At 35.1% G+C, this 13,162-nt stretch overlaps 1 protein-coding gene across 2 annotated transcripts in view; it reads right to left on the reverse strand.

The window, feature by feature from the left end:
• Nucleotides 1–13,162, reverse strand: part of VWA8 (von Willebrand factor A domain containing 8) — a 368,625-nt gene that overhangs the window by 151,807 nt on the left and 203,656 nt on the right. For both annotated transcript variants that reach the window (XM_033436725.2, XM_004274556.3), the window contains exons 22-26: nucleotides 10,706–10,781; nucleotides 8,517–8,652; nucleotides 6,064–6,183; nucleotides 2,863–3,068; nucleotides 1,410–1,561 (exon numbers count right to left, since the gene is read on the reverse strand). In XM_033436725.2, the coding sequence (XP_033292616.1) occupies nucleotides 1,410–1,561; nucleotides 2,863–3,068; nucleotides 6,064–6,183; nucleotides 8,517–8,652; nucleotides 10,706–10,781 (690 nt within the window). The remainder of the gene's footprint in view (nucleotides 1–1,409; nucleotides 1,562–2,862; nucleotides 3,069–6,063; nucleotides 6,184–8,516; nucleotides 8,653–10,705; nucleotides 10,782–13,162) is intronic.

The following is a 13,162-nucleotide window of genomic DNA, read 5'->3' on the forward strand; positions in this document are numbered from 1 at the left end:
AAGTTAGAACTCTATATAAATGTGTTCATGGTAATAAAAATCATCTTATTTCCAATTGAAACTAAAGATATAATTTATAAAAAGGAAGTAAAAAACATGAGTACTAATAGAAGTTTGCATATCAAAGACATTTCTTGAACTCCCTAATATAGAAGATAAGCCATACCCATTAAATTACCAAACTAGTTTCAAAATGCCCATAAATACTGGTAATCAATCAGCAAAATAGTATTTTACAGAAAAGTGTATATATTAGCAACTGACACCAAATCACTCTTCTCTAAAAGAAAATTTACTAACTTGTTAATAATATAAACCAATTCACTGATAATTTCTAACATAACTCCATCTTGCTCTTTTACCACTAAAGGGAAATATTTGTTTCTCTTTAAGAAATCCTTGAAGAAATTGTTAAAGCTTTAACTATTTTTATTGGCATATATTCTAACAAGTTTTATAATAACTTAAAAGAATAAATAATGATGATGTAAACATTTAGTATATGTATGTGTGTGTGTATATATATACACACTATACATATATAGCTGGATTAATCATTAATTTATATTTAACAAATTTTTCCTAAGAAAGGTAGAGAGTTCCTCCTATATGAGATGACAGTTATATAGTAATTTAAAGGTAATTTTTGTCCCTTGGGAATTTATGATAATTGACTTTCTTATAGACAAAAACAGCATTAGATGCATTATCAATAAGTTATGCATATTTAAAACTGTTTTCTAGTGAATTTGCACTGACTTAATTACCCTACTAATAAATACTGTCAATTATCTTTCTGGTCAACAACATCATATTTGCAAGATTCTTTGTTAAGCACGTAGCCTGTTATTACAAAATAAAAGGCAGGCAACTAGCCCACACGAAACAAAACTCACTTGTTTTCCCTGCCTCTTTCATCTGTCAGGCTGAAATAAGTAACCCCAAAATTTCAAGTTAATATGATTATAAATTTAGAAAACTATCATAACAGAAAAATATATGGTGACATAAATAAGAACATCTTAACTAAATACATATTATCTCTTCATGTAGCTTTCATGTTTGTACAATGAGTTTGCACTAGATTAGGAAAAAATGAGAGTCATAGGAATTCAACAAAAGGACAGAGGCTGTAAAGAAACAAATATTTCCCTTTATTTGATTACATTACATCTACTCATGGGACATTCGAAATAACTGAAGTTCTCAATTTACAGACCTATAAATAATGCTATTTAACTGAATCCAGCCAGCAAATAGCAACATATATCTGAAGCGCTTACTCATGGAAAGTAATTTCCACACCAACTCAGTTTAGTAGCGTATGACAGTAGATTCAGAATAATCAGTATTTGAGAACCAGAACAGTAACACTCAAGAGTACTTTATCAGTAGTGAGTTTGCCTTACTCCTTTGCCAGCTGCACACTGGTAGGTTTTGCTCCAATAGGTATCCCGTATTTGTGTAAAGTGTTAATCAAAATCTCCCGCATGTCGTTGTTGTAGGAATCAAAGTCAAACACATTCCTAACCACACTGGAGAGACCTTCAGCGGGAAATTTCTGTATTCAAAAAAAAAAAAAAATTCCCCTATTACCATGTGATAAAATACACGGTATTATAAAGATTTCCCAAACTGACAGAACAATAAGGATCAAATGAACTTTACCAGACCTTTCTTTACTAGCCTTGTCAGATAACTAATAAATACTGATAGGAGGAATATTTTATAGATAGGAGGAATATTTTTCTCTTTGAAGGTTTGCTCTGATGACTTAATATTTTTCTTTTTAAATAAATATCAGAATTTGAGGGGGAACAGTTCTTTGTCTCAAATGTTAAATCGGTACTCAGATCCTGGTGTTTGGTGACTTCCACCACTTTCTGAAATCTCCTGCTTTTAAAATGAGTACTGGATTGACCAAACTTAAAAATGCTATTTAAATAAAGCAGAGTGTTGAATATCTATACAGAAGTATTTGGAGAAGTTACAAGTCTATGACTAAATGAAAAAAAAAGATAAACAAGAAAAGAAGGGAAGAAGAATGTGAAAAGTACAGAGAATAGAGAAATAGGGAAGAGCAGAGGGAAGAAAACAAGTACTACTAACAGCTAACTTCACACTGGTGGGGTTGTCTGGGTCCTTTATTGCCTCTGTCTTGATTTTCTTTAGGCGCTGGGATCTGAGCTGGACTTATCATGGCTTTACAGGCAGAACAAAGCTTTCTATATTTTCCTTTCTAGGTTTTCCTCGGAGGATGGGGATGGAGCAGAGGTCAAGAGTCGTTAGGTTGTGACTGTTAGCTTGGAAACCATTATTTGCTATAAAGGTAGAAGCTACATGGGCTTTTTGTCTTCTTTACCGAGGTGGGCTATGCATCACAAATGGCTATAAGGAATTCCATTGTCCTGCCCACTTACTCTATCTTATAAAATTTTCTCACAGTATTTACAGGTATGTAATCAATACTGTTAGTTCCTAGTCTGTTTTTTATCTCCAAGTCTTTTTTTCAAAATGAAAATATTTTTCACTCAGATACCATATGCTTGTTGTATAAAGTCAAACAGTAGTAAAGTTTCCCTGCTGTCTCACTCTCCTGTCTTCCCACGCCCGCCCCGCCACAACCCCCACAAAAAACCTCCACCAAAGTTCCTAGCTCCTGGGTAATGGCCGTGGCACAGAACCTTGCCAAAGTCAATTCAAAGGTTAAACAGAAAATGTTCATTTAGATTATAGACATTTCATATTATATCACTTGAATCAGAATTATAGAGAAATGGAAAGACTTTGTATAAATTAGGCAGTCTAAAAAAACAAGATTGACGGCTTCTTTTAAACTTTTAGCGTAGGCATGTGCCATACCTGTAAATGCTTGACTATGTTGACAACTTCTCTGGTAGAATAAGGATAGTTAATAATGCCCTGGTCAGCTAAACTCCTCAGCTCTCCAAAGGCAGCCACGAGCTTCTGAAGGATGGGCTCGGGCACATTGGGGCCATACTGCCTGAGCATCTTGAGCTCCGAGTGGGGTTTGGGATTATCAACTGCATGGCAGCTAAAAATATCACCTACGAGAGAAAAAAGATTCACATTCAGCATGCAACTAATCCATTATAATGCCATAGGAAATATAGAATGGTCATTAAAAGAGCCATGGGTTGCTCACCAAAGCACTTCTATTTTTAAGTGTGTAAAACTGCACAGAAAGCCTGTCCAAAAATAGGTATAGAGAAAAAGGCAAATAACTAAAGCAAAAGAAAATGACACTGACTGATGTGTGGTTTATTCTACATAGATTTATTTTTGTTAAAAATTGTATAATACTTGAACACAATTTCACTGGGAGATATTCAAATACAAAGAGCAAATAAGAAGTCCTCTCGTGTCTCTGCTAATCTCACTCCTTCCCCCACAGGCACCCAGTGTTAATAGTTCAGTGTCTTCATTTTTCCATACATATTAGTATTTTTTAAAATGCATACATACAAACATATATAGTTTTGATAATTTATTCTTTTTCCATTAATTGGAAAATACTCCTCATATGGTTCTGAGACTGCATTTTTAACTTTAACACATGATGAATATCTTCAGAAATTATACACATATATGCATGTCTCTTCATGTATACTAAAAAAGGGGGAATTAGTATCATCACTCTCTAAACAATTTATATCTTGTGCAGATTGCTAGAATATACTTTAGAAGTAGGTTCTGGAAAAGTAAACCTGCAGAGACAATGTCTAAATTAAAATCAAGAAAAAGGAATGTAGAAACACAAAATATTTCATCCATAATTTAGAAAACTGAGAACATACTAGAAAATATAATCTATGCTCTAGAGAAATGAATTTCTCATATAAATGTTCACATAATTGTGATTCATACTCCAAAGGACAAGGGGCCAAAGGAAGTTAAAGTAAATAGATTTGCATTATTCGGTATGTTCATTTTAGAAAGAAAGGATATTTAGAACTTACTTTGACTTAGAAACCACTCAAATCATTATTTTATTGTTATCATATATTCATGAAAGCAACTGAATAAAATGCAACCATGACACCTTCATGCTTCTGTCTCATAAGCTAAACCCATTCAAATACAAATGTGAAGAACAGCTTTTGTCTTTTTTGCTGAAAATCAAATGTAACACTAATATAAAACTATATTTGAACCCTTATTCATTCATTCATCAAATAAGTATTAAATGCCTTCTATGTGCCAAGTAATACTCTACGTACTTTATATAACTCAGAGATCAAAAACACAAAAACCCCTGTCCTCATGCAGTCTATAGTCTGGCATGGGGAGACAATAAACAATAATTACAAATGTTAGAAACTGTATGTTTCAAGGAAAAAAGGAAAAGCACACTATAGGACATCAGAAATGGTGATGGTGGGGAAGTCAGTCAGGTAGGCCTCACTGAGAAGGTGACAATTGGGCAAATGCAGATATATGAGGGAACAGCATGGCAGGTAAAGCTAACGCAAAGGCCCTAAGGCGAGCACAGCTGGCCTGTTCAAGAGGCAGGAGAGCAGAGCGGCTGGAAGAGGGTGAGTGCCGAGGAGAGCAGCACAGAGCAGAGCAGGAAGCAAGGTCAGCGAGGTAAGAGGATGTAAGAGACGAGTGTGCCTCTGGAGAAGTTCTACGCATGTCGAGCATACTCATGTAACACATCCCCCTTGCCTTTTAGTCTCTATTAATTCAAATGGTCGACTACTACACACGCCGTTCTTATTGTTTCACTTAATATATTTCCAGGATTTTGTTTGGTATCAGCATGAGCAAAGTTACCCCATTTGTTTGTAACAGCTGCACAGTAATCTACTGTGTGGATATAACAGAATTTCTTCATTCAGTCCCATTTGGATAGACATGTGGGTTGTTTTCTTCTTTTTCCTTTTTTATGCTACTATAAACAATGCTATATTGCCTATCCGTGTACTTTAATCTTTGCACGGGGAATATCCCTAGTTAAATTCCTTATGTGGAATTGCTAGATCAAAAAGTGCCATGGACATACATACACTACCAAATGTAAAACAGATAGCTAGTGGGAAGCAGCCGCATAGCACAGGGGGATCAGCTCGGGGCTTTGTGTCCACCTAGAGGGGTGGGATAGGGAAGGTGGGAGGGAGACGCAAGAGGGAGGAGATATGGGGATATATGTATATGTATAGATGATTCACTTTGTTATACAGCAGAAACTAACACACCATTGTAAAGCAATTATACTGCAACAAAGATGTTTAAAAAAAAAAAAATCAAAGAAAAATCCTACTAGGAGACTGAGCTCGCTTCATGTTGAGTATGGAATGCCCAGTATCCAGAATTACCTACTTGCCACAGAGAAACGAAGCTATTCTTAAAGGCTCCTGATGCTTCAGTTTATCCCAGGGCCTCTCCAATCACTGAGAATCAGTCTCCCCAGAGCTGGCCTCAAACCTTTTCATAGGGGGATATGATGAAAACCAAACACTAAAACCCGTTCCTTATTTTGTGTTTTACTCTAAGAGGCCCTAAATAACAAAGTATAGTTTAGTTGTGTAAGAAAACACATAGATATGAAGCCATTCCAATACTTATCTGAGTGACCCTAAAAAAAGAATCTCTCTGTCATGGACACATACACACTAACAAACGTAGTAAGGTAGATCGCTAGCGGGAAGCAGCCGCATGGCACAGGGATATTGGCTCTGGCTCGGTGCTTTGTGACAGCCTGGAGGGGTGGGATAGGGAGGGTGGGAGGGAGGGAGACGCAAGAGGGAAGACATATGGGAACATATGTGTATGTATACCTGATTCACTTTGTTATAAAGCAGAAACTAACACACCATTGTAAAGCAATTATACCCCAATAAAGATGTTAAAAAAAAAAAATCTCTCTGAATATGATACTCTCCTGTTCTAAAATGGGGATAACACACACTCTCACAAGGTAGCTGTGATGATGACAGCACATGATAGCATTCAGTGATAGCCATTACAGTATTGTTACTAAGACAATATTTTTACTGTTATTGCTATTGTTTTTATTATTATTATCAATATTCTTTTTACCTAAGGTGCCGAAGAAATCATTGCCTAGGAAAGGAAATCCAGGTCTGTTGGCCAGAACGATCATCCTAAAGTCAGGATGGATCACAACAACATTTTCTCTTCCATTGACTAATGCAGAATCTGAAAAACATAATTTCTATTTATTCTTTATAGATATTTAATAATTCTTAAGAGTATCAAGTTACAGCCTTTAAAATCACATAAGTAGTCATACTGTTCAATGGTAAAACAACTCTACGAAATCTGGCTGTGACAATTTGGCTGCAGAAAACAAAAACATTTTTGAGAAAGTTTGCTTAGCAACAGAATACTGATAAAGCGTATACTAAACTATACGGGAACTTGCATTTTTATGTAAATTAAATGCATGTCTAAAAAGGAAACTTGTCTAAATGTTGTCTTATGGTACTTAAACTTGGCTTGAGATGCTATTATTCCTTTAAAAAAAAGAATCTATTACAATAGATAATCCAAAGAATACACAAAGGATAATCCAAACATCCTTTAGTTGTTATCCAATCAGCAGCTGCATCACTTTGCATAAAGCCTTCATTCTGTAGCTGAGGAGGAATTCCTGTTTAGATTACGCACCCTGAAACTTAACCACATAGAATAAAGGTCTTGACCACCTAGTCAATTCATTAGAGCAAAGGTGATTAATTTCCATTCAAGGGATTCTACCATAGTTCTTAAAATACATAATTTCAAGTTGACTGGAACTTTCTTCGTGCAAATGTTTAAGGTATTAAAGGAAGTGAATATTATATACTACTTGCTGATGTACATTTCAGATAGAACTGCTAGGCCAAACAATAATTTAAGATAGTAAAAACTTTATTATGGTTATTTTAAGAAGAAATACCTGTCATCTGGGTTTATTTAAATCTTAGCCTTAGGCTGTCCATCTTTAAGAAATGATAGTTGTGAAACACCTGGAGTTTTATCTGAGATGAGTCTGTAAGAACTTATACTTGTATTTTTTTATGATACCAAAAAGTAACCTTTCAATGTGCCATATATTCACGTGCTAATACCACCATTAGTTTTAACGTTTGATCTCCACTAATTTCAGTAGTGGTAAATACAAGGGTATGTGGTCACACACAAAATTTACTTAATTAGTTAACTAAAATAAAAATAGCAATAAAACATGAAAATTTTAAAAGGCAAAGAAAATGAGAAACATAGCCGTAGAAGTGATGCTTTATGAAACCATGTTCGAAAGAGCTTCAGTTGCTCTTGTGTTTAAAATGTCATCTACAATCAAACTTGAATTTAAGAATTATGATGACTCCTTTGCTTCTAGACTATCCTTCAAAAATATATTAAAAAAATGTAAAGGGTTACCAGGAGACAGTCACTGTTGAACTATAAGTTTGTTTCAGCGATTCTTTCTTGCTTTCCATTTCACTGTCCTCATAATGCCTTTAAAAAGGGCAGGAAGCATTCTAATCTTAAGAGTCTGAATGATCTTTCTAAAAGATAGTAATCAGGCTGTTTAAGTCAAATTCTCATTTTTTCCCATAAATTCATTGTGACACTGAAATGTTAGAATACTTTTATTAGTGCTGAGTTTCCTAGGCTTAGAAACAGCAGTCTTGCAATGACAGTGTCCAAGAAGAAGTCTCTGTGGTGATGCACTTGTACATTTTTATGGAGTCTTCTGTTTATACTCTCTTTGAATATTGAAGATTTCAGTTATTAGTCTCAACTTGTTTGGTTCCTTACTATTGACTGTATATTTTTAATGGCTAGTTATAGATCTTCAAGTCTTTTCATGACACAAAAATTTTGTATTAGAAACCAGAAAATGTTCTCACATTGCATTAGACAATTTTTCCTTGTAGCTTAAACAGACTTATGAGATTTATCTATGTACATCTCCCCTAACAACAACAACAAAAATAAAATAAAAGGAGGAAGATACTCCAAAACAGAGAATAACTAACTTCTTCCTGGAGCTGGTATGTGTGTGTAATTTATGTATACACACCGATATATTCATACATATATATGATAGATATAAAATGCCCAGCAATTTTTTTCTAATTATACTGAGCTAATAACATTAATTTTAATATTATGAGTAACAGAAATGTGATAGAGCTTTAAAAATTCCAGATAACAATGAAAGAAAATAAATTGCACACAAATAATTGAGATGAATATACAAAGGATTATATGTTTGTATTCTCAGAGTAGAAAAACTATGAAGCCGATTTGTCCTAAAACTACGACTGAAATGCTCAAAGATGCTCTCTGGCTATACGAAAGTGAAACTGACAAAGCTAGATTCAGACATATTGAATTTTACAAATAACTGTCAATACAGACAACTTGACTTATATTAACTTGTGCTTGTTTGCAGATAAATAGCCAGCCAAGTGTGTGATTTGATACCAGAGATGTACAAATTGCATATACTGAAAGAAAAGTTGCTTTTTTATACTCACTTGCAACAACGCGCCTTCCATCTGCTAGAATCATTTCTCCATTTTCTACTAGAGTTTTTAAAATACAGGTGACATTTGTTGGGGCTTTGTCTGCTTCATCTACTACCAGAACATGACCCAATTTTACTGCTTTAACCTTTGAAGACAGAACATTTACCATAAACAAAAAAATGAAAGCAAACGTTTTAAAAATGTCATCACTCATTGATTTGGATTTATAATAGGTGGTTTTATGTAAGTTATAAATACACTATCACAAAACTGTCTGTAGCAGAGCCGGAAACAAAATTTATGGATCTCTACCAAAAGCTTCTCATAGTTACTAAACGGCTAACTCTGCAGTAAGCACTTTACTTTCCTTCAGCTTCATAATTATCCCTATGCTGGCGGAATTCACAACATTTCACACCCCAGGGTAGGGGAGTATTAAAACAAGTATAACGAATAGGGAAATTAAAGTGCCATGGGGGTTAAGAGGAGTGAGACATCACAATCAATACTGGATATCAGAACATTGCACTTGTGATGGCTCTAAAAGAGTGTATGATTTTAAGAGATGAGATCAGTATATATGTGAGGAGATGGGTAGTCAAGACAAAGAAAATCAATGGTCAAACTCAAGAAATCCTGCAGCCCACTGAGGGAAGAGTGAATATGAATATCTATCTTGGCTGAAGCAGACGTTAAATGTAAGAAAAGAGAGAATAGGATCTGAAAGGGTAGATTGGGTCTCTACTACTAAAAAGTTGCCTGCCAGACCAAAAAATACGTGCTTTATCTCACTAAATAATAGGATGTAATTAAAGATTTATGAGTTCAGACATGATAACAATGGAGTTTGGAGCTACACGTTAGTACATTTAATCCTGTAGAAATATGCGGGATAGACTAAAAGGGGAGTACCGTAACAATTTGGTAAAAAAGTGGTGTGAGGACCTGATTTTAGGGAAGGAGGCATGGGAGAAAAATGGAAATAAAAAGCATTATATTGGTCTGAAGAGTTTTCCAGAGGGATAATCTACAGCCTTGGCTACTGATTAGATGGGAAGAAGTGAAAGGAAAAATAAGAAAGAGTTCCAGGTCTTAGATGACTAAGTGGTGACATTATTAGAAGAAAGGTAAAAGTTCGGAAAAATCCTTAAAAACATTTTTAGAGAGTGGATAGGAGGGAGTTTCCCGGTGGCCTCGTGATTAGGACCTGGTACTTTCATTGCCATGGCCCGGGTTAAATCCCTGGTCACGGAACTGAGATCCTGCAAGCTGAGCGGCATGGCCAAAAATTTAAAAAAAAATAAAATAAAGAGTGCATAGGAGGTGATAGTCAATGAATTTCAATGTAAACCCAAAGATTATTTTTTTACATAGTAAGAAATATAAAATGGACCATATCATAAACTTTTATCATTACATAATTTTGGCAAATAATTTTAAGGAAATATAGATCAAGACACAGATGATTCTCTCTGCCACAAATATTTTATTACATATTCTAAAAAATGAATAAGGATTTTTCTTTTTAATTTTAGCGTAAAAATAAGCTGAATTTAAAAAAAGAGAGAGAGAAAACGTGTAGCTTCTACTCCTAACTCCAGCCTTCACATCTTTGTTCACAGAAAAGTCGGTTCTAATCTGGCTGAATTCAGGCAGGAGGTCCTAAAGACTCCCATCGCTGGGGTCTGGACCACAGAGGTTCTCATGGAGGCTTATTTGTGCCATTGCTGCCGAGGAGTTATCTACACAGAGAGGTGTGCCTGGCAGGCCAGATTTCTTTGCATCTTATGTGAGAAGCTGAGGAATGATCTTCTCAGCTGCCTAAAACATTGGGTGAATATTTTATTAATTAAAACCATTTTTTAAAACATTCTAGAAGCATTATCTAATTTCGAAGTCTGTACATCTGAAAACAGCAAACTTCTTTCTTTTTTCAAAATTCTGGAATAGAGAAGTAATCATTAGAGGATATCAAAATCTCTCACTCTGGAGAGAGAAGAACAGAATAAGAAAACATGTTATTTTCCCAGTAATTTGCATTCAAATATCCATTCTCCTAATGACATATGAATGAGTGTTTTCCAGTTAAGACTGAAACATATTGGAACCAATGGGAGATTTCTCACCCTCAAAGGCTGAAATATAATTATCATTCAAAAAAATACATTTGAGAATATTCATATAATTGTATTACTAACCAAAGGTGAGTCTTCATACACAATAAGTCCATCTTTAACAGAAGGCTGAAGAGTAAGGGTCTGGACCGTGGTGTCCCTAAAGTTAAACCAACACATTTTATAGTAAGTAAGGAAATAAACTGACATTTGATCACGAATAAAATATAACACAAGAGCATTTCTTTTTTCACCCCCATCCAGCTTTCCCTAAGATGAATAAAAAAGCAAATGAAATTCCAGTCAGCAATAGTATTTTGTTGATGTCAATATAAATTACAACGGTTTGGGAATTAATCCAAGTTTACAGATTATCCAGGTCTTTACTTCTCTTTTTTCTTCCAGTAATTTCCCTTGTGACCATTTCACTCCTCAAAATAACTCCCTGAAGGTGAAAAGGAGAAATTTTAAAAAATATATTTGTATTTTATATACAATATTTAGATTCGTTAAAAATAATTTTGATGGTGAGTTTGGTGATGACTGGCATGCTGGCGTGGCCAATTATAGCAGGTCTGTGAATTACACTTTCTGGCCCAGTCTGCCATCACTAGGTGCAAAAGCAAGACTGTCTCACCTCACTCCAGGAACCATGGGATTTTGAACATTTCTGCTAGGATTAGGGCAATCCATTTTACTTTCTTAAGTCTACCTACTACTATTTACCTGACTCTCCTTTAGATCAGGATTTTCAAAAGTACTAATAGTGAGTTATCTTGATGTTACGCACCTCCACACATGATGAGATATGAAGTTCACATCACCTATGAATATTCTTGCCAAAAATGTGTGTATATAGGCTGTTGGTTATAGGTAGGTGCAGACATTTTTTAAGGAGATCGATTTCATATCTTCACCTTCTACATATACTCTATCTAAAAAATAAAAAATCCTACGGCCATCCTGATCATGTCGTACAGAGAATTAAATTACTTCCAAAATGTGAGTAGCATCTTTCTTTACAAGAGTTCAAACTTATCTTTTCAAACTACGCTACCACTTATTCAACGTAAAATGTGAAGTTACCACCGTGTTGTTTTGAGCACCTTCTCTGTGTAAGATACTATTTGGAATGTGAACTTCAGACCTCAGTGCCATAATATACTTCTGAGACTTCTACCCAAATGCTAAATTTTATCACAATTATTAAAATATAAAATGTGATTCTATTAAAAAAAACCTAATAAATACTACATGACAATCACTGATAAAGCAAACTTAAGATATCACTCAAGTCATTTTTTGCCTTAGCAAAACAAATTTAATCAAAATCAGTTAATTGCATTGAAAGGCAGTTTGTGGAGTAGCGGAAAAAACCCTTTGGAGTCAGACCATACGGGATTCAAATTCTAGTTCTTGCCACTTATTAACTAGATGATTTTGAGTAAATAATAAAACCTACCCAGAAATATCACTGATAGAACGCTTGGGAAAGTATCTAGCACAATATATGGCAGATAGAAAGAGTAAAATGACATGCCAGCTTTATCTATTTGTTGTGATCATTACTGCTGCTGCTGTGACTAAAAGTTCCTTTCCTGTGTAACTTCTACTTGACCTTCAGGTTTTTAGCACAGATGATACTTCTTAGAAAGCCCCTGTGGACCCTTTTTAGACCAATTAGGTGGCTTTGCTGTATGTTCCCTTTGAGTCCTGGGTCACCCCTATTTCAGTCCTTACCACACTATATCGTAGTTGCTTATTTTTACTATCTGTCGTTCTACTCAGACTGTTAAGATTTCAGAGTGTAGACCATATCTACCTTATTCCTCATCCTGTCCCCAGCATCTAGTGGATGTCTGACTCACAGGATGAATTTAATAAATCTTTGTTGAATAAATGAATCCATGAATGAAATGAACAAAAACGTTAACAGTTAAAAGTGCAACATACAGTATATGGACTTCAAAATATATTGGATCATGGAACTCTTTTTTTTTTAACAGAGAATCTGGAACTACAGAACCCACTTTAATAAACGTTGGGTTAGACTAAGGCTGACTCTAAGGTAAGGAATCTTCCTAATTCACTTATGAGTGTATATCAGAAGGTACAGTCATGTTGAGACGTACACTTGGGATTGACTAGTCAGGGGACGGAGGGGGAGATGGTCTACATCCATCATGGATTTCAAATTGAGTTGGATTTACACTTATTACTGTAGCAGGAAACTTCTGCATCAGAGTTCTCATTTACCAGGGCTTGAGCAAGTATGTTGGCAGTACGATTATTGACATTTACAATTTCTAGACTACCTGACTTTTTTTGCACCTAGGTTGAAAGGCTTCTCCCTCTAACTTGACTAAACAGTGATTGGTTTCTTCAATTTATTCCCTGGAGCTCTGGCCTATTGCCATTCCTGACCTCTGTTCCAAGCTCCCAGCCTCATACCGGCTCTCATGGGCCTGGTGCCTGTCTAGTGATCTACTGTTTGCTATAGCCTTAGCACTACACTTTATAAAGAATCCAACATTATTCTTT

The sequence above is a fragment of the Orcinus orca genome, chromosome 18 (genome assembly GCF_937001465.1).
Source record: "Orcinus orca chromosome 18, mOrcOrc1.1, whole genome shotgun sequence".
In the NCBI taxonomy this organism is placed as follows: Eukaryota; Metazoa; Chordata; class Mammalia; order Artiodactyla; family Delphinidae; genus Orcinus; species Orcinus orca.